Source organism: Monodon monoceros, unplaced genomic scaffold (genome assembly GCF_005190385.1).
Source record: "Monodon monoceros isolate NGI ecotype Baffin Bay Population unplaced genomic scaffold, NGI_Narwhal_1 Super_Scaffold_14, whole genome shotgun sequence".
In the NCBI taxonomy this organism is placed as follows: domain Eukaryota; kingdom Metazoa; phylum Chordata; class Mammalia; order Artiodactyla; family Monodontidae; genus Monodon; species Monodon monoceros.
In genome coordinates this window covers 21,109,708-21,132,684 of record NW_021703770.1, presented here as the reverse complement: position 1 = coordinate 21,132,684, position 22,977 = coordinate 21,109,708, and the positions used below count along the sequence as shown (strand labels likewise).

The 22,977-nt window shown below is 35.7% G+C and overlaps 1 protein-coding gene across 4 annotated transcripts in view; it reads right to left on the bottom strand.

Annotated features, from left to right (window-relative positions):
* The window catches only part of TRPS1 (transcriptional repressor GATA binding 1), a 255,646-nt gene that overhangs the window by 166,023 nt on the left and 66,646 nt on the right, over positions 1-22,977 (bottom strand). For all 4 annotated transcript variants that reach the window (XM_029223278.1, XM_029223280.1, XM_029223281.1 and 1 more), the window contains one exon: positions 10,730-11,333. In XM_029223278.1, coding sequence (XP_029079111.1) covers positions 10,730-11,333 — 604 coding nt within the window. The remainder of the gene's footprint in view (positions 1-10,729; positions 11,334-22,977) is intronic.

Below are 22,977 nucleotides of genomic sequence, written 5' to 3'. Positions count from 1 at the left end.
AACTTTATGTGATCACCAAAACATATTAACTTTAAGAATCTTTCTGGAGACAGTGAAACCCTTTATATATTAAATACATATATACATCAATATTAAATATATATATACATATATAGATAAATATTATATATATATTTACCTTGTAAGACTCATTTCAGTACATTACACTATTTAAATACTCTTTGAATGTCAAGGTGACTAAGGAATGTTTCGATTATAAAAGTGAAATAGATACTTCACTGAATCTATGTTGGTGCTTCAGAAATGTACCTTATTCAAACCTTCATACTAAGTTTTCCCCCATAATAATGTTTAAAGAAAACGTTGGGGGTTCTATTTCTTAGCTACCACTGTGAGGCAATTCTCACCAATAAAATGTTTTACCATTTCCCAAGAGTATACATACACACAGCCCGGTAAAGTGACCAATACTTGACAATAAACTCCACTACTGTGTCACCCCGTGGAGGAACCTGATTATAGGGAAGCCAGTTCTAACAATTTAAAATTGCAAGCAAGACAGAATGATTTAGCTACAAGGATATTCAGTGCAGCACTATTTACCACAGCAAAAATCGGAAGTAACTTCAATGTCTGACAACAAGGAATCAATAATCATCTTTTCTGGTACAACTAGTACAATACATAATGAAATATTATGAAGTCAATAAATGTGATATAGCAGAATAAACACTAATATGAGAAAATGTTTACAATTTATTATAAAGTGAAATTGAAGGCTATTTAATAATAAACACATAAGTCTATGTTTGTATGTGCATGTCTTCGTGTGTGTGTGTCTCCAGAAAGGGATAGATTAAAGTGTTGAGTAGTCATTTTCTTCTTTTTTGCTTATTTATATGTTCTAAAATGTATGTAATGAACATATATATTTTAATGGGAAAGAAAATGCCAACAAATACTAATTCGATATCCTTTTCTCTTTTCATAGACTCTTCCACGGGTAAGAAAATGCCAACAAACACTAATTCTATATCCTTTTCTCTTTTCATAGACTCTTCCTAATTTCTTTCTTGTTTTCATCACCAACGCCACCCTAGAGGCCACCTCCTCTCCTGAAACCCACAAGAACTCAGTGGAAATATGGTCATTTTCATCATGACCACCAATACTTCTAATAATTCACATATGAATAATGAGATATTAACTCTGAAGGAGCACAAAGAATCTAAGATAGGTTTATAGTTTAAGATTTCAGTGGGGCGAAACTGAATTATTCACATCCATTAAATAGAGTCTGAATGATTCACAGCCAATTTTATTTTTATAATTGTAATGAAACAGCTGGGATTAGAGTCTATTCATGGACTCATAAGAAATTTGCACCCCACCTACTAAAATTAGTTTCTGCATCCAAAATTCTGATTTGAACATCTGACTGTGAAAAAAACAGGCAACATTGCTCAATGCCAAGAAACTGAAGAAATAGACTTTAAACATGTCATATTCTCACCAGAATTATTTTATTTCTCATTGTGTAGACTTCCCTTTATCGGCATTCGTAAGTGGCCCCTTAATAGCATGATTCTCTGAAACAAAGGTATTTTCAAAGAATGAGCTTTCTTGTATAAGATAAGCCCCTGTTGAAGATTTTAGACTGTATTGTGACAGTTGTTTATAATTAATGGGTTCTTAGCCATTAGAGGGAAATCTAACTTAGGAACTTGGACATCAAATACATGATATCTCTTTGGACACTAGCATCACTAAGTCCACAATAGAAGATATTTGTCTTAAAGTTGCCTCGGGTATCAATTCACAGACCTAAATGTTTAAGGTTTTATAGAAAATTTGCTTGGCCCCAGAGTTTTCAACTTTAAAGAGATCTGAGCAATTGTATGCTTCTATCTCCATAATTTTCCAAAGAAGGAAACAGGACATAAGGACTGAGTGACTCATCCAGGGTGGTCACACGGCCAGTTAGTCACAAAGTGAGTCCAGAACACAAAGCCTCTTTTCCTCCAATCCAGTACTCTTTCCACTATATCACAAGGGAAGAGTAAAAAGAAAACTTAAAATATAATTTTACTGGAAAATACAATCCTGTCAAGCCTGAATCACAACCAGAGACACTCCATTAAAGGTGGAACACACCCACCTCTAAACCCAGCTGTAACCTCAAAGGGCTGGGCACACTACTAAAGAATAATTCAGATATATTTTGGAGTCTTGAAAAATATTTAAATCATATGTGAATTTGAGGTAAGCTCTAAATTTTGATTTGATTTTTAAAAAAATCCTACATGAGATATATTATCATAGCATAAAGTTTTGAGAGGCATATTAAGTGGATAGTTCATTTGTAGACCATAGACTGCCCATCGCGACAGTCTACATTTTAAAAACCTCCAAATTTCTTTGAATCAGTTACATGATTCAGGCGAAGTAATGGACTTTCCTGAATTATCAAGAAAAGTTTAGGTTGAAAACTCCTGAGATTAAGAAGAATTAGATTAGCCAAACATGTGTATCTTCTAAAATATGACCAAAACTGCTTCAACTGTAGCATGCTTTGCAAAACAGATAAGCTTCTAAAAAGTTATAAGTAAATAAAAACATTTTCATTTTTCAAAGTATCAGGGAAGAAATTTTAAAAGTCCCATGCTGAGGTTCTGGGGTTTTTTTTAAAGCAAATGATTATTTTTAAGTAAAGCAAATAGCTCTCTCAAATGTAATATCTGTAAATGTTTAGATTCCCATATATAAATCTGACCTAACTTGTGCATATAAATGACATCAGGGCATGTTTTCATAAGTGTCATTAATGGGGTAAGAATGGCCTGAGAGGGCTTCCCTGGTGGCACAGTGGTTAAGAATCCACCTGCCAATGCAGGGGACACGGGTTCAAGCCCTAGCCCGGGAAGATCCCACATGTCACAGTGCAACTAAGCCCGTGCACCACACCACAAGTACTGAGCTTGCACTCTAGAGCCCGCGTGCCACAACTACTGAAGCCATGCACCTAGAGCCCGTGCTCTGCAACAAAAGAAGCCACCGCAATGAGAAGCCCACACACCGCAACAAAGAGTAGCCCCCGCTTGCTGCAACTAGAGAAAACCCATGCGCAGCAACGGAGACCCAACACAGCCAAAAATAAATAAATGAATAAAAATAATGGCTTGAGATTCTGTATTTTTAGCCTATAGCAATCACAAACTCAATGTTAATTGAGAAAGTATACTTTCCCCTGTCTTTTTAACACGTTATTAAGAAATAATAAAGACTATTCTATCTGACATTCTGAAAATCCTATGAAAGAAAAATACTTTCTAACGGAATCAATGTAAATATTTCAGCAACAAATAAAACTAAAGATCATTAAATTCCATATTTTAAAGAGAAAAATCAAGTTCTCTCTTATATTCCCTCAAAGCCCACACTATTACCCCACCACATCCAACACACATCCAATGAAGGCAAAAACTGGGTTGAGAAATTGTGAAGGGTAGTAAAAACATCATCCATGGAGGCAAAAGGAAAACAAGGAAAGAGAGTTCTCCCCTAAAAAAGGTAAGCCTATCTGAGTTGGCTGCTTTCTCTTAAGAAACATGACTCAACTCTGCATAAGAACATAGGTCGTACTTGGAAATAAATCCCTCTAGAAAACAAACTGTGCTGCACACATAATATAAGGGAAGCGTATCATACCATTATCTGGATATTGGATATTTGTCATATTTCATATACATAAGAAATAGCTCTTAAAGATTATCATTTGCTTTTTCCTTGATTATCTGCATTCATCATTAAATAAGTCAATTTAGTTGAACAGCTCTCCTTAATTACGTATTTCTAGGATATTATTCTCTAGGCATTATTTATGAGTGAATTTATTTTGTATCTTAAAAATGACCCACTTTGATGACAGTGACTTGGACATGGGACACCATTTATTATCAGTCGGATTTTCTCATTTAAATATTATACAGTGTATTCTGCCTTTTAGAAATATCTCTGTATATCCTTAGTTTTTTCTGATTAATCATGATGTTACAGATAGGTAAATTTCCAGGGCATGAAATGGTTCATCACTTTCGTAATTAATATGCCCGAATTAAATCTTAGAAATTGAGAAACTCTTTTTAAAAAGGCAAGTTAACATGTTTTTACAGGTGCGAGAGCTATTTGATCATCCTAACATGAGAGATGATACCACTCAATTGATCACATCACAAATGTCCTGTACTTACAAAAACAAAACGAAAGTAAGATTCCTTTGCCTTACCCCTAATCACTGATAACAACATAAAAAATATGCCGTAAGATAAAGTATTGTGGGTTTTTTCCAAAATGACGTCATAACCCCGATTCTGTTTTACTTGTAAATTATAGTTAATTATAAACATCTATAAATGAGAATGTTACTTCACCAAAATGAAGGAAATAGGGTTCCTGGAGCCTCACTGAAACTACCCGCATCTCCTTGAACTAGCAGCACAACCACAGGCGGCAGTATCCTACTTGCCAAGCCTCCTTGAGTTTACTGGTAGACCATCTTAGTAATCAATGTCCTTGTCTATAAACACTTAATGAAAGTTCACTAACAGAGTCAAAGGGAAGGGAGAGTAAAAGAATATGACAATGGAAACAATATTCACTTTTTTGGTGGGAGCAAAGACCAAACACAGAAATCCAAGGTAAAAATTTTTCCTGGATTTTAGGTAATGAACACTTCTGTTAAATCCACCTATCAGACTGGACTTTGCCAGAAAAATATTAGATTCACATCGAGGCTGTGCAGCTCATGGCTGACACACTTTTGAATCATTCTGCATCTGTGCTCCTGAAACTTGGGCCACCTTCTGTATACTCTTCACTTCCAACATCTAAGAACACTCAACAATAGGGTCCTTCTTGGGCCCTGTTATCTTCTGACTCATGCCGTCCGTGAAAAAAAGGAAGCCAAGCAAAAGATAGTTATACAGGAAATAATTAACAGATACCGTGCTGAAGGATACCATTTCACAGGGACTACAAACTTACAGCCCAATTCACTAAAAGATACATCTGCTTCCCCTGCCTTAGAAACCTGGGCCAGCAGAACTATGCCAGACTTCACAAAAAGCCTAGGCTACAAAAAAAGAAAAAAAAAACGTGCTTTTAAAAAATACTTTAGCCAGGGGAGTTGACTTAAAAGAAAGAAATCAGAATAATAGAAAATCCCATTAGTCAAACATGTATGTATCAAATTGATTTTAGTAGTGATCTATTGTCAAATACGGTATACCAATATAAAAGATGAATAACCAATAAAGGAAAAAAAAGCTACTTAGATTTTATTTAATAAAAATTAAAATGGTCATGTTCACTATTAAACATAACTAAGAGGTTGAATGATTGTTATTTTTAAAATAAATTTATTATATATTTGAATTTAAACCATACCCTTTTCTAATAGGTGACGATAGAAATGCATCTATCTAGGGCAGAAGCACAGAGATATACAAGGATTGTTAATCTCTGGATACAGTAAATGGTTTTTAACATTTTATTCTTAGGCAAAATAAATATCAGCGGCTACCTAAAGAGAAACTTTACAAACAAGGCCTAAAAACTACTACTTCATAGCTAATGATCAGGGAGGTGTGTGCTTCCTATTTTTCCTGGTATAGACTTTTCTCTTTGGTATTCAATATGTGCAAATATAAAAAAATTCAAATGGGGTCAGGAAAATGGTTATGTATGTAAACACTATGTTTAGACAACAGTACCTAGATGATAGGTGCTTTTATTTTCATTAAACATGAAGCAAAACAATAAATATCAGACTTTTCACCTGAGATCATCTTTAGTTAAAAAAAAAGTTCCTGCGGTCTTCTGTCAATGGTTGTAAAGGCATTCAACACTGTCGCTTGTTTAAACGTCTCTTTGACTGCCAGTGGACTGTCCCCAAAAGAACATTTTTGCATCTCAATAGACTGTCCGGTATCAACAATCTTTAAACTATAAATTTAACGCCGCTGAAGAAAGGGGGAAATAACATCTGCTTTGTACTGTCTTGGTATCACATTTACAAAACGAACAAATAATCATACTACTTTGCACTTATCTAGAACCCTGCATCTGACGATCTCAAATGGCCCGACAAACATTAATTAACTAAGCTGCGCAGCACTCCTGGGAGGATGGCTGGCATCATGATCCCCTCCAGCAGACAAATGAACGGGATCCTGGGAGGCCCTTTCTCCGAGCCAATGGCTCAACTCGGATCTCAACTCCAAGAACAACCTGAAACTCAACTCCGCAGCCCATGGCCAAACATCTCTGCCAAAACCAAGCAGTGCAAAATGTACATGTTAAGACGGACAAATCTGTAAATAAATTTACACTGAAATCAATCACAAAGAGATTTATTTTTCCCCTAGGTGCATGTGGAAAGTGGACTGATAACTAGGCATCTGAACTGGTGGAAGAATTAGAGCCTACAAGTTATCTGACTGTGACGTTCTGTCCTGACGTGACATGCAGAAGTTTATTACATAAGTATAGATTTGCCAACTAAACAATTATACTTCTGAGTTTCACTGAAAAACAAAAAAATGCATGTGATATTGGCAAAATCTTTGTGAAATTTAATAACAGGTGTTTGCTTCCTTTTAATATGGTTATCAGTTAAAAGACATAGCTTTCTGTGTTATAAAATCCAATCTAAAACGTTAATTACAAGAATGAAACCTAGAATTCCTCAACAGGAAATAATAAAACGAACACAGTTTCATCTGCATAAGAAGCTACCAAATAATTAAAAAAATAAATACCTTTGTTAAAATAAAAATTATACAAGAAGCTGATCAGAAAAGAGCACCCGACTACACTGAGTTCTGACTATACTACACTGCTTAGTTTAAAATGAGAAAGGAACATCTATTTGAATATAAAAAACCAATTAACTTTTACTTTTAGCAAGACAGTATTAAAGACGTTAACCTCTTCCTGGAGCCAAATTTAAATGCTGCGTTTTCAAAACATTTTCAGGAGCTTATTCATGTTTTATAAGATCTATTCTAGAAGTTTTAAAAGAGGAATAATTAAACTTTACATATAAACTTGGACTATTTCTAGCAAAGCATCTAAAGGGGCTAATATTTCTTTCTACTCATAAAAAGAAAAAACATGATTTTATAGAAATACTGTTAGTGCACACAAAACCCTGATTTTCATGAAGCAATTTACAAGATGAAGCTTATGTTAATGTGCTCCCTGCCATACTCAAAGCACAATGATCAACACAGGTCACATACACAATTTAGAATTTTTTATAACAAGATCAATTCCATACTAGTAACAAAGGAAGTCTAAAGGCATTCACCAAATGAAAATACACATAAATGAGCTGCCACTGAATGTAAAACTAAAAGCCAAACACTGACCTAAGGAAAAAAAAAAAGAAAAAGAAAAGAAAGAAGTGAAGAAAACTAATGAATATTTTGAAACTTGAGCTCTTCTCTGTGATTCTTATATTTCCTTCCTCACTTTGAGTGCAGCAGAATTTCATAACTACAACCAGTTAGAAACATGTAACAGAAAGACTAATATTCTGAAAGTGATATTTTAATGATGTGCTTTGTGACATGACCCTAACTCCATTCAGCATACTCTTTAAAATGTTTCCATTATTTAGCAACATAGTGTTAAACTATTTTAAATTAACATTTTCGTTGGACACATTTTCCACACTTAATTCTTGAATATCACTCTGCCCAGTAGTCAAAGATGACAGTCAAGTTTTTACTTTTAGTATTAGAAACTACATGTATAAATGTATTTACATTTGTCCTATTAATGCTTTATTGGATGCTCTAATTAAAAAATCGCTTTTAAAACCTATTTTCCATTTCTTAAATTGCTATTTCAAAACAAACATACCAAACAGCAAGTTAATTTCAAGTTCCATTCTACTATTTAAACTCAAACATGAATATTACATTCTGTAGATATATACTTACACAGACCCCTGTTTTTTCATTTAAAACATGGAAATTGTATGTGCATATTTCACTTGTGTACTTATAAATTTTTACAGGACACCTTTGTTACTAACTAGACCTCTAAAATTACAAAATTAAAGTACTTTGGTTTTGCCTTAGTAAATATGATGGCTATATTCTTTTGGGTTTCCCTTGACTGATGGCAGAGGAAGGAATGAGAAGTATATGTTTGCCATGATAACTCAGCAATACCAATTTCTACCACCAAAGTAGATTTCTTGTCAAATTCACAATCAGAATTCACCAAAATAGAATTCTTGTCAAATTCACAATCAGAGTGGGCTCTTAATTCTCTCAAGTATCTTAAAAAGCTGATCAGCAAGACATGTGTAAATTAAAACTTTTAAATTCAGTTAACATACTAAATATTGGGTCGGCCAAAAAGTTCGTTAGATTTTAAGTAAAAATAAAAGCCACATTTTTTCATTTCACCAAGAACTTTACTGAACAGCGTATTCACTAACCAAATGAACATTTTGGCCGACCCAATATTTCACAATAAATCAAATCAGCTATACCTCCTTATCGCAGATGTCCAATAAAATGGGTGATTTCCAAAAGCACTATTCAAATGCAATGAAAATATAAATTTTAAAGATCAAATTTTACTAAAAATCACAGAAGAAAGACCCAGGCCACTTTAAAATACGTCATATAGATAGATAGATAGATACATATATATATATGTATCGATACATATATATGTATCTATATACATATAGAGAGAGAGAGAGACTTTTTTGTCAGCTCTCAAAATTTAGTAGACAATGGCCTTTAAGTATCACAAGTCCTACAGTGAGGAATCCGATATTCACTGTAGAACACAGTTAAGTAGCCTCTTGCTGAAGATTTCCTACTTCAGCAGCTGATATGGAGGAACTGAAAAGACAGTTGAAATGATGCAACAGAAAGTTGAAGTCAGGAAATTAAGGAAGTGGAGGAATTGAGAAAAACAATTTTTTTAGAAAAGTATTATCACCCTCAGGCTGCTTAAAGAATAGAACTATCCTGCTCAGGTTTTAGATTGCACTGCTTCATAAATTACTGCTCGTTCCAAATTCTTAGTGTTTACAAACAGTGGCAGAAAAGGTAACATTCCAGAAACAGTCTAAAAGAGTCACACAATTTGCTATCAGATGAAGACGTCATGGATGAAAACAGTTTTAAATGGAAAAAAAAAAAAAAAGAGTGGGGAGTTCTAGTGATACAGATGTAAGGAAATCAATTCCACCACGCTCTCAAGGTGCAACATGAAATTTAAAAATCCTAGGACACGTTATTCCTGCCTTATAACCAGAAACCATAAGAGCCACTTGAGACCAGAAGAGTCCTCATATGCTAAGAAAATGATGAGCATTTACAATGATAAAAATGCATAGTATATGAAAGAAGCTCCCTAAATTGAACACTCACTTGAAAAGCACAGGAACTATTTCTCTTCTTTCCAAAGTTATTTATGATAAACTTGCTCCTTCCGGGCAGGAAGGATTCTTTGTTTCTCAGTGTACAAGGAGGCATCTCCTCTTCTGCATTCAAGCCCTTCTCTTAGCTCCAGGGCATGACTGCAGATGGGAAAGGTAACAACTTTTATAATTAACTGTGCTCCTCCAAGGGGCGTTTCTCAACTCCACTAGAGAAAGCCAGAGAAGCACAGATAAGCCTCAGAGAATCTGCACGAAATGAGAGCAGAGTAGCCAAGCCGACATTGGCAAGAGTAATTTTTCTCCCCAGAATACATCCAGAGAGAACTCGGTGGTCTCTAACCTCCAGGTCAAATCACTGGGCTGGCTGAACTGTATTTCCTAACCAGCTCTTTTGTAAAGGTTAGCAGGATTCTGATCCTACCTTCCATGAAGGAACAAAGCTTTGAAATCAACCGGAAAGCTCAAAACTTCTCAAAGTCAAGGTGAGATGTTGAAGTGGTAGTGCCTTAGGCAAAAAGCAAGCATCACTCAACTGGGAGCTCCTGAATTTTCAAAATCTAAAATATTTCTTAACAATTCACAGTCTACACAGCATGAAGAGAGTGAGCAAGGATCTTATCTTACAGAGCTTTTGTTTAGTTTCTTTTTCACGCAGGACTGTGTCTTTCTCCCTACAGGAGCCCGATAATGTAAAATTCATGGTTCTTTTCTTCAGATGCTCTTCACACCATTCACACTTAAGTCTATCTCATTTTTTCCCTCCTCTTGGCAACAAAACAACAAGCACTGTCATTTGTACATAATTACGCTGTGAGTTTTAAAAACACTACATTTCTGTATTAACGTCTCACTGAGGGCTTTGCATTCTTAGTGATTTAAATCTCTGCTAATTTCCTCATTAACCATAGACTGTGTCACACCACCTTAAAATTTAAAAGTCATTTCATTATTTTAATGTAACAAACGTGCATCCTTCTGGGATTCCGAGCCTCCCTTCTCCAAAAGCGGCCTCATCGTTTTGCATAATCACCAGGAATGATTAACAAACATTCAATCGGAGCTGAGAGTAGTGACAAACAAGTGACTTCTACCCACTCGATCAAGTATGTGTAGAGTACACACAAACACACGTGAGCTGCTTTCTACCACTTTGGCCTTATTAAGTATACATCCCCAGACAGATACACATCATTTAGTTACACTTGGTAAGTCATGATACTAACTCTAGAGAATGTACATTCTCCCCATTTTCCCTTCAAGATATAGGAATTATTTTAAAAAATTAAACCTTCCTACCCGTAACAGGGACTGGGATTCATCCTTGGACTTGTTTTCTCCAGATGCAGGATACTGCTGGGTGAGGGCGCCAGCCTTCTCTCCGCCTGCAGGCACCCCCTGCAGGAAGCCCTTGGTCTCCACAGCCAAGCCATAAATAGGGCGCGCCAGGTGGGCAGCCTCTACGTTGGGGCTATCCCTTAAAGTCTTTGTCTGCTCTTGGGGGCCGGACACAGGGGTCAGAAGCCCCAGGCTTGCTTGGGTATAGGATGGACTGCCCCGTAGGATGTCCGCCCCTCTCCAAGTCACGTTGCGAAGGTCATCGCTTGAACTCTCAGCCCAAGCTTTTTCTTTCAGCCCATCCTTCTCTTCTAGCTTCTCCCTCTTCACCACACTCTCAGCAACCGGCTCTCCCATTTTAGAGTCTGGATTGAGCAGACTGTAGACCTTGAGGTCAATCTTGGGCTCCTCCTTGATGGTGGATACGGCATGCCCGTCCTCTTCACCGTTGGCTGTAGTGCTGTCCTGTTCCTGGCAGTGAACAGTGTTGAAGTGCTCCAGTAGTGACTGAGTCTCGGCAGCTGTAAAACTGCATTGACGGCATTTGTAGCAGCTGTGTGCTCTCCTGCAGAAGAAGAAAAACCATTACTCGAAATCTAGCATTCAGAAGGGCTTTAAAAAAATAGTCTTCAAGCACCTGAATTTTATCTCCTGTAATGTAATAGGTAGAATGCAATACAATATTCTCAATACCCAGAAACTGGCATCTTCCGTTCTAGGTAAGGAAGGCAATATTCCCATTTGTTATATTAGCAATAACAGGTGTCTGCACACACAGACACACTTATGCGCACACACTCCAGACGAGTCACATTTAAAACTGGTTGATTTGCTTCATTATTGAAGGACCTGCTCTGTTCATTTTACTGTGACCGGATAATCATCAATTCTATATTATTTAATAGATATTCATAAATTTTTACACCTGATTTCATCAATGGACTTTTCTCTTTCCACTTATTTAAACTAAACTGGGATATTTTTCACTATAAATATATATACATTGCTAGTGCTGAAGTGCTCTATACAGCTTTTACATATATTAAATTCTACCGAACTGATTACAATGTTCTTTTCTATCATAAAATTTAAATCCATTTAATCAATGAAATGTGGTTGACTGAGCTACATAATCTAGTAAATAAAATATACCAGAAGCTCAAGTTTTTTAAGACAAATTTTTTGTATCTGTAAGGACTTATGAACATTGAACAAATTGAATGTCTGTTGGGTACCAAGCAGCATGACAGGCGCGTACAGATATATTCATTAAAAGAGTATGCGTGAATGTATGTTTATGTGTGTGTTTTCTTTTTATAAGGCATAAAACAAGGAGACCTTATTGTTGGATTTCATAGCATCTCCTGCTGTTAAAGACAGAACGGTAACTGTTAAATTAAGAAAAATGTTTGATTAACAAAGAAGAACAGAGGCACTGTACCCTAAAAGGCATACTGGAAAGGTACACAAATAACTGGGAATAAGGCATACATTCTTTAACTGTAAAAACCTTGTATGGCTTTCTAATTAAATAACCACATGAAACACTTGCTACTCCACAATATAATGTGTTAGGAGTTACAACTTAAAATAACAAAATAAGTTTTGAGACCTGTTACTTAAAGCTACTGCAGGGGCTTCCCTGGTGGCGCAGTGGTTGAGAGTCCGCCTGCCGATGCAGGGGACACGGGTTCGTGCCCCGGTCCGGGAAGATCCCACATGCCGCGGAGCGGCTGGGCCCGTGAGCCATGGCCGCTGAGCCTGCGCGTCCCGAGCCTGTGCTCCGCAACGGGAGAGGCCACAACGGTGAGAGGCCCGTGTACCACAAAAAAAGAAAAAAAAAAAAAAAGCTACTGCAAAGTAGGTACCCCTATATGTAATCTGTAGATAATCATCACAATATTACTTTGCCAGGCACTGGGTACACATTGGTGAATACAAGGCACATAGTCCTTGCTCAGCTGGTGTTTAGAGTCTAGTCAGGAATGACAAGCTTCACATTAGTCTCTAAATAAACATGTAAGGACAAAGAGTAATATGTGCTAAGAATGGAATGGATGGGATGGTAAGGGGGTGGAAGGGCTGCTTAAGGTCCTCAGGAAGGCCTTTCTGAGGGCGATTTATCAAAGCAAAGGATGGAAAGGAGCTATCCTTGTTGGAGGAGGAGGGAGGGGAAAGGGCAGTACATTCTAGCAAGCCTGAGATACTGAAAGAGGCCACTGATGCTTGAGAGGAATAAATAAGAGGAAGCATAATAATCAACAAGCCGGAGGGTCACCTAGAGCTTTGTGGACCACGGCAAGGAGGTAAGTATCTTCAAAGGGAAAGGGAAGCAACTGCAAGGTTATAGGCAGAGGAGTAGCATAGTTACATGTGTGCTTTAATCACTTTGGGAGTGTAAAAGTTTCTCTACTGGAGGACTTCCTTCCGAGACCTGATGGCTGAAAATCCAAAAGAACGTTCTTATTTTATGCAAGCAAAATTCAAAGGTATTAAGACATGTAACAAAATCTCAGCCGATATTTGTTGAGAGCACTTAATTTGGTACGTGATTATCTTCTTGTGATTAACAGCTTACATTTATTTGAACAAATATGGATATTTAACTTCTACTTTTTACAGGAGGTTGTTTTCAATCTTTTGTCCTATTTTTCTTCACGAAGTAGGAAAGATAAAAGGAAATACAATAAATGAAAAATAATTTGATGATGAATTGACCATAAAAATATTAAAATGGGGCTTCCCTGGTGGCGCAGTGGTTGAGAATCCGCCTGCCGACGCAGGGGACACGGGTTCATGCCCCGGCCCGGGAAGATCCCACATGCCGCGGAGCGGCTGGGCCCGTGAGCCACGGCCGCTGAGCCTGCGCGTCCGGAGCCTGTGCTCCGCGACGGGAGAGGCCACAGCAGTGGGAGGCCCGCGTACCGCAAAAAAAAAAAGAGAAGAAGTGCAAGACTCTAGAGTACCACATGACAAAATTATTTTAAAACAGAAGACTCATAGTTTTATTGGAGAAGCAATTTAGTTCACTTAAAAGTAAGACTCTAGAACCAGAACGCCTAAGTTTCAAGCTTGGCTCTGTATTTTACTATATATGTGACTTTGGATAATTTACTGAACCTGCCTCAATTTCCTCACCTGCAAAATGAAAATAATAGTGCATCTAGTATGAGTTAACCAATATAAATCCTAAAATTAAATAAAGCCCCCCTTCTGTGTGAATCTGCATTCTGCACTCTATTCAAAGGAGCTAAAACTTACCAACTGGCATTTTGGTATCATTCTTTTCCACTCCCCCAGGTACTTTAACCATAACAGACATCTTTCTTAAAACCATGTTTATTTCCTAGCAGATCCTTTGTTTTAAGACATTACCAGGTAGAATATATTTTTTGCCTTTTCTGCTTCACCTAGTGGTATTCAATGGCCTGAAAGATGGAGCAGTTTAGCAGTTAATTGTCAAGCCTTACTCTTTTCTCAATAATAGTAGTCAGACCCATAATCTTAAAATTCTGAATAACAAAGACAGAAAGGGCATTACCTGTGTTTTCCTGAAGTCTTCAGAGGTAGGGATGCTTTGTAAATGTATTCAGGAGGGTGGTTTAGAACCATAATAATATCTAGTAATATATCTCAGTAATTAAGATTATGTGCCTTCAATATCTACTTACTCTGCAATCTAGAAATGTCCTTGAGACAACCTATTCCTTCACCATAAAAAGACGAATACATCCAACCTTTAACTGGTATGTGACTGACATGTCCTCCTAAATATACAAGGAGTTCTGGGTGTGTCCTGTCTAGGCAATGAATTCATCGCAACGTATCACTCTTGAACCAAGGTGTCTGGGGGCTTCTAGGTTTTCTAGTTTCAAGTTCCTGTCCCAACGGACAACTCTCTGACTCCTTACAGGTCTCGGCAAGAGCTGTTCAGATCTGCCCACAGAGGAGCTCTTATTCTGACTGATCAAGGCAAAACCTTCCGTGATACAGGTGCTGGAGGACTGTCCAAATGCAGAGGACGGTGAGGCTGGGTGTAAAGCAGAAAGGAGACAGGAACTGCAGAGATAAGTTTTCAGCGAGAACCGGGTTTTACATTGAAAAGAAAAACACATACTAACAGGAAGGATATTAAAACGAGCTGGCAATAACAAGCTCAACGCACACACGTTTTCTTTTGAAGACTTCAAAGCACTCACACATATGTGATCTCACATTCCACTGAGGTATAAAGCCCATTTTATAGATAAGTAAAATGAAGAAAGTGCCTTGTCCATTTAGTCTACATCAAGTCAAGAATACAGGGCTTCTACCTTCCAGACTGATGTTCTATTTTTCTATCCTCGGTTGCCTGAATTTTTAACTTTATACAAAAATAAATAAAATTACTGACAATACTGACAATGAAAAATGAGGGCTAAAAATTGAAAACATGAGGGGAAGGGAAAGGTCTTCTAACTGACAGAAGTGAGACTGACTACAGCAATGGTTTGCAAAACGGGCTGCAACTGAAGGAGTTTCTTAGCAATACAGATTCCAGGGCCTCTCAGTTGCCCTACTGAAGATCTGAATCTCCTGGACATAACTTGAGAATCTGAATTTTTAGTAAGGTCTTCAGGGGACACCCATGCAGGGACCAGTCACAAACTACATTAGTAGATATATCCTGGTTCAAAACAACTGAATGAACACACTCAAGACATCCTCTACCACCTGTGACTCTAATAAAACACAGGTAATGCCCTTACTATCTTTGTTATTCAGAATCATAAGATTCTGAGTGTGACTCCTATTCATGAAAAGAGAGTAAAGCTTGACAATTAAGCAGTAAACTGCTAAACTGCTCCATCTTTCAGGCCACTGAACACCCTGAGGTGAAGCAGAAAAGGCAATTTGCTGCATAATACTCTGGAGAACTGAAGGACTTCTTTCTCCATATAATAGTCATCAAATAAATGATAGGAAATATATTAAAAAGACAACATCACTGTACTTTCAAAAGCTGGGAGCAACATGAACTTTTCAATCACCTATGCTAACATCTAGAGCGGTGCTTCTTAAACCCTAACATGCAGAAGAATCATCTGGGGATCTTGTTAAAACTCAGATTCTGATTCTGGAAATCTGGGGTGGTACCCAATAGTCTCTATTTCTTATAAAATCCCAGATGATGCTGATGCTGTTGGTTCCCAGACCACACCTTAAATAGCAAAAGTCACGAAGCCATGGTCAGAAATACATCGATGAGTGTTAGATTGGAATGAACTCTCAACATATATACTCAGTACTTGACAGAACATCCCCAAATGAATTCTTTATGATGAGCAACATCATCTTCCCTCTTAAAGCACATACTCCCACCTCTGAAAGTCAACCCTAACAGCTTCATAAGCTAAAACTATAAACGTGACATTGTCAAGCATAATCCGCAAATAGTCATTCATCTTCTTTATTTCACTGTTTGGGCATCATCTTTTAGTATTCTTTAGTTCTAGGCCATTATTCTACAACAATCACACATAGTACCTATTTCCATCCCTACTACATACAATAAGAATGTGAAGCACAGACAAGTCAATTCATAAAATAATACAGGGTGCATGATGCAGTATTCTAGCTCGTGTCCATAGTTATTCTTGCATGTATGCTGTTTGGTAGTTGATGCAATACTACTAGCTTGTTCAGGAATTACTTCCTGAAAGATTTGGGTATATTTCTGACTTGTGTCACTCTCAACAATAACTGAAAAGCCCTTCAACTTAATGCCATGTCCCCCCAAAATAAAAAGATTATTTTAGTGCCTAGTATAAGAAACATTACTGAAGAATAAAAGTTTAGTCATTGAGAAACTACATTAGTTTGGACTCTGCTCTAACCTACTGAATACATTTCATTTTATCAACATTAATATGAAAACCTCAAAAGGTTCAAGGAGTTTTCTCTTCATTTTTCAAGACCCATCTTAACTGCCTTCTCATCCATAAAGACTTCCCAAATGACTCAAACCCAAGGGTAAACCTACCATCCTCTGAGCTACTCTGAAACTCTGTCATCCAGAGGATTTTTTTCACATTGCGTTTTATTAAAATGAATGGCCTTTGATTTAAGTGATGGCATAAAAAGATTTATTTCATCATTTAAAAAGCTCTCATTTACCAAATAATCATGTATGTCTTACTTTACAGTTATATTGTAATTGCCTTAAAATCAAGATCAAAGCCCACACATCTCTATATATCCCTTCCAGCTCCACCCAGAACATCCAGACAGTCAGTAAATATCTACTTAATAACCAAAGGAATGAACCACCACAGCTCTGGTAATGCTAGACTTAATAGGTAAAGTCATAAAGCAGCAGAGAAATATTAAGAAGTACATAGATATTTTGCAGATGGTATATTTTGAATGGTTCTCTGAATAAACTCTTCATTATTTAAAAACTCCTAGAACTTCTAGCTACATGAAGCTCAACTAATTTAAAAGACACTGCAAATATATTTGCATTAATTTAAATTCTATACTCTGCTGCCAACTGGATAGCAAACATTCTCTTCATGCTACCTGAGGAAAAAAGATGTCAGTCTGTAGATCTCCCTACCATTATCGGTGCCAGATAAAATACAGGATGCCCAGTTAAATGTGAATTTCAGATAATAAACAAATAATATTTTAGTGTAAGTATGTCCCATACAATGTTTGGGACACACTTACATAAAATCTCAATTTTTCCAGTGCAAAACTTTAGACAATGAACACAATCAACTTTGATAAAAGAGATAATCATCTTTTGCCTCCAGAAAAAACTACATCAAGCTGCATAAAAAAAACCAAATTGTACTTAATTCAAGTGACTTAAAATTTCTTTGAGAAAAGATGTTTTATTCCTTATTCTACTTGACAGAATTTTCACGTGCTATAAAAAAGCATTTATTTCAGATCCATTCATATTTCAATACCTTTTATCCTAGCAGTAGCATTTTATTCATTAGTAGAGATTAAAAATTATTTTCATAATTCATAAAGAACTGAGGTTTTCTAGATTCTAGAAAAAAATCAGCTAAAAGGTGCTAGTCTTTTGCTCTACTCTGATAATATTTCTGTATTTCGATTTTCATAACAAACAGCTCACGGTATTTGTGGAGTCAGCTCTAAACAATGCTTTGTTTTTTTCCTTTTAATGTTAACTTCCAGAGATTTATGCCATAACTTAAAAAGCTCTCCTTCACTGAATAACTGTATTTCACTTTCAATAGTTTTAACCATAGTTTTTCTTCTTCAATGACTAAATGGACATCAAAGTAAATGAATAAATTATAAATACTAATCAATTAAGACTTCAAAGGTATTTTTTGGTAATTATGGAAAAAAATACCTACAGATAAATTGTCACAAAGGAAGAGTAAATGAAGTGATTTAATTTAAATATAGTTCAGTATATGTGACAACTAATTAGTCATTTTTTGTGTCATAAGAGTCTACAGGTGTGGCACTTGAGGTCACTGCCACTGTTGAATGTTGGAATGAAAAGCATCTGAAGAGAGTATTTGAGGGACAAAAACAGAAAAGGAATCACAGATGTATAGGTGGGTAACCGATAATCAACTTTTAAAAGCTGAAAATTTAATATTCAGCCTTAGTCAAGTGCAAAGGAGTAGTGTACAAAATATACTCTAAGGAAAATTGAAATTTTGAATGAATAAGATTCCATTCAATCCACTCATCTTGTATTTTTATACTGAAATAATCTGATGAGTATTTACTTATTTGGAATAACTGGGTTCTTTTAGAAGGGTGTGGGGTGATGCCACCTTCACGTGGTAGAAGAAAACACAACTAATGTCTTAGCTGAAAAATCTCAATTTATGATTCACTTTCAAAAAGAAGATATCCCTACCAAACATTCAAAACAGAAAAACAAATCTTCCCATAAAATAGAAAGTAAACAAGAAAAGAGAAATAAATTATATAATATGAAATGTAAATCATGGCTAAAATTTATCTTATGCCATGACTCGATAAATGTTCCTATATAAAGTCTTCAGGACCATTAAATCTGAAATTTCTAATAAATAATGTGTCCAAATAAAGGTAGTGCAATTGTGGGTTATTTTCTTGATGGACTATAATACCTTGGGTAACTTTCTGTCTCACAATGGGAATTTTCAACTTGAACCATGATGTCCATTTCAAGGTTTTACAGGCAACTGATTTATTAGGTATTGTTTAAAAGAACATGACACATAAAATACACAAATCTAGATGTAACCATCTTGGTACTCACCCTTTTAGAAACTCTGTACTAATGCACTGTGTACTTAGCTTTTTCAGATGTGCTGATAATTAAGTGCTTATCATAAAATCTATTCTTTAGAACTAGCAGAGCACACAGCTCATGTTCCTTCCCAGAGCTCTTTTAAGGTAGAAATTGTGCAGTAGCTACATTAATTTAATCAGCTACTGCATCCAATGTTATTTCCTTTAGATATAAAGGAAATAACCATAAAGATATATATTTTATGTCTAAAATATTCAAACACTGTTTAAAAAATTTTAATGCATTCATAAATCCCTAAACAGACAGATGCTTGTCATCACATACACTACCAAAAAATATGTACATTTTTCCACATTCTAGTCAATTAGGTAGATAATGACTATATCACTGATTTTCAAGTAGTTTTTTAATAATAAGGGAAGTTGACTATTTATTCAAATATTTATTGGATATGTGTATTGATGAGAATTGATGCCTCATTATTAAAATTTTATCGTGTAATATTAATCGCACACGTGTACACGCATATATATACACATTCATATCTAGGTTTAGCAAAAAATGAAAATGAACATAATCATAGGATCATAAAATATGATTGATATATGTTTATATATTCTTTATCTTTATATGGAGAGATACAGAGTGACAAAGAGCCTATGTACACACACATATATATATATAAACAGAGAAAGAAAGAATGATATATTTATAGAGGGAAAATAATGTTTATGGTACAGTTCAATATATGTATATGAATGTAACAAATATACATGGTGTATACATATATAAATATATATGAATATATGTATACAGTTTTGTTTGCTAGTTTTTATGAACTTCTTTTATGAACTTCTATGAAATGGTATGAAGCTACAAATAGTTGTCTTTGATTTGTTTTTATTCGGTCAAAATTATATTTATAAGACATCCATGTTGTATTCAACTGTCATTTATTCAAATTCACTATTGTATAATATTCCACAGTATGACAAACCTATAAGTTACTTAACTAACCTCTTATGTATAGTTGAGGTTTTTTTCTTATTTGCTTTGCTTTTTGTTTCGGTTGTTTTGCTCTTTAAAAAAATACTACTTTGAACATTTTTGCACATGTTCCCTAGTGTTCCCGCACAAGAAGTTTTCTTCTGAGGAGTGAAATTACATGGTCTTTGGGAATACGAGCATCTGATATTGCCAGAATTTGCTAAATTCACTTTATAAAATCATACGTACTGGCAATTTTTATCCATTTTTTAATCCATTATATATTTTTTGTCTTAACACCTATGTTTCCTGGAATAAATAAAATGACCTCATTGTTTTCTTTGGTTAATATTTGCCTTGTGTGATTTCATCTATCCTTATCTTTCTGCTATGGACGTCTGATTTAATTACACTGAGTATAAGGGTATGTTCTATATGATACTGTTTTTTTTTTTTTTCCGGTACGCGGGCCTCTCTCACTGTTGCGGCCTCTCCCGTTGCGGAGCACAGGTTCCGGACGCGCAGGCTCAGCGGCCATGCCTCACGGGCCCAGCCGCTCCGCGGCATGTGGGATCTTCCCGGACCGGGTCATGAACCCGTGTCCCCTGCATTGGCAGGCGGACTCTCAACCACTGCGCCACCAGGGAAGCCCGATACTGTTTTTCTGAAATCTTATTTCTTATTGGCTTAGTATGTACCAAATTTTATAAGCATTTTATATCTGCTTGAAAAGCATGTGCATTCTCTAATCGTTGGGTGTAGAATTGATGTATTTTAATTAAATCAAGTTAAAAAAAAAAACAGGGAGTTCCCTGGTGACCTAGAGGTTAGGATTCTGGGCTTTCACTGCCGTGGACCAGGTTCAATCCCTGGTCAGGGAACTGAGATCCTGCAAGCCACACAGCATTGCCAAGATAAATACATAAATAAATAAGTTTCTTAATTTGTTGCTCAAATATTTTATATTTTGAAAAAATTTTTTTCTGTTCAACCTTTAATAAGGGAGGTTTCCTAAAATGTACTACTGTGATTGTGGTTTGTCATATTTTCCCTGTAGTTCTTGATCAATTTGTGCTTTACATATATATTTATTTATATTTATATTTTATATATTTGTAATTATTATATATCCCTGATGAACTGAACCTCTTATCATTACTAATGCCTTTTCCTGCATATGCTTTTTGTCTTAGGGTCTAAATTGTATGAGATTAATAAAGCTACCTCAATTGTTCTTTCGTTTATATTTACGCCTGTAACTTAGTCTATTTTGCTCTTTCAAACTCTCCATAGCCTTATGCTTTGAGTGTGTAACCTATAAACAGCTTATAGTTAAATTTTTTTTAATATGTCTGATAATATCTTTTAAGTGGAAAGTTTAACCCCCACAGATTCATTAAGATTTTTGATATCTGGACTTTTTTTTTTACCATCTTCCTTTAAAAATTCTATTTGTATACTTTTCCCCACGTATCCTCTAAAAAAGGATACATTAAAAAAAAGATTGAATTTTATGGGTGTTCTTTATTTTGTTGTCCATTTTTCTCCTCTATAGCTTTGGAAGTTAAGTACTCATTTCCTACTCTTTCATTAGTTATCCCTAAAGTTATCAAAATACGCATAACAAAGTCCTAACTCACTAACTCCAGACAATTCAAGCACGTTAGAACACCTTAATTCTGATCAATCTCCCTGCAAACTCACATAATAGTGTTGCCCAATAACTCAGTCAATCCCTTTTTAACTGCATAAATTAGGCATGCTATGGCTGTTGAGACTTACTCACAGTTCCCTGGTCTTTGTTTATGTGAAAATGTCTTTGCTCTTATTTTTGGAAGGTAGTTTTGACAGGCAGGCAACACTAGGTTGACTTTTTTTTTTTTCTTCAAAACTGAATAGTATTCCTCCATCTTCTGGTTTCCATTGTGGCTGATAAAAAGTCTACTGTTAACCTAATAGTCTTTTCTGAATGGTTGAGCTGTTGTTTCTCTTTAGCTGCTCTAAGGAACCTCTCTGCCTTAGCATTTCAATTTTTACTCCAAGATGTCTATGACTGAATTTATTTGTGTACAGATGGCCCCCAACTTATGATGGTTCGACTTACAATCTTTCAACCTTAGGATGGTGCAAAAACCATATGCAGTCAGTAGAAACCGTACTTTGAATTTTGAATTTGGATCTTTTACTGGGCTAATAATATGCAGGATACGTGGTACGATACTCTCTCATGATGCTGGGTCGAAGCAGGGAACCCCAGCTCCCAGTCAGCCACATGATCAGGAGAGGAAAAAACCAATACATTTACAACCATTCTGTACCCAGACAACCATTCTGGTTTTCACTTTCAGTACAGTATTCAATAAATTACATAAGATAGTCAACACGTTATTATAAAATAAGCTTTGTGTTAAAAGATTTTTCTCAACTATAGGGTACAAGTGTTCTGAGCACATTTAAGTTAGGCTAGGCTAAGCTATGATTTCAGTAGGTTAGTTGTATTAAATGCATTTTTGATCTATGTTATTTTCAACTTATACTGGGTTTATTGGGACATAAACCCATTATAAGTCGAGGAAGATCTACATATTCTGCTCAGTATAAGCTATCCTATTTTGTACCTGTGTGTTTATGCCTTTCATCAGTTTTAAGAACTCATCTGCCATTATCTTCTCAAATATTGATTGCTTATCTTCCATTCAATATTCTTTTCTTCTGGGGCTCTAATTAGATGCATGTCAGAACAGCTTCTTGTATTTTCATATCTTAATATCCACTTTTGATATTTTCCATCCCCTTCCCCTCTCTTAAGTATTCTGGCTAATATCTTCAGATTTAACTTCTGATTAACTCATTTGCTAATATATTACTTAACTTGTCCGTATGTTTTAAATTTCAATAATTAGATTGTCCATTCAAAAATGCTATTGTTTCTTTTTTGAATATTCCT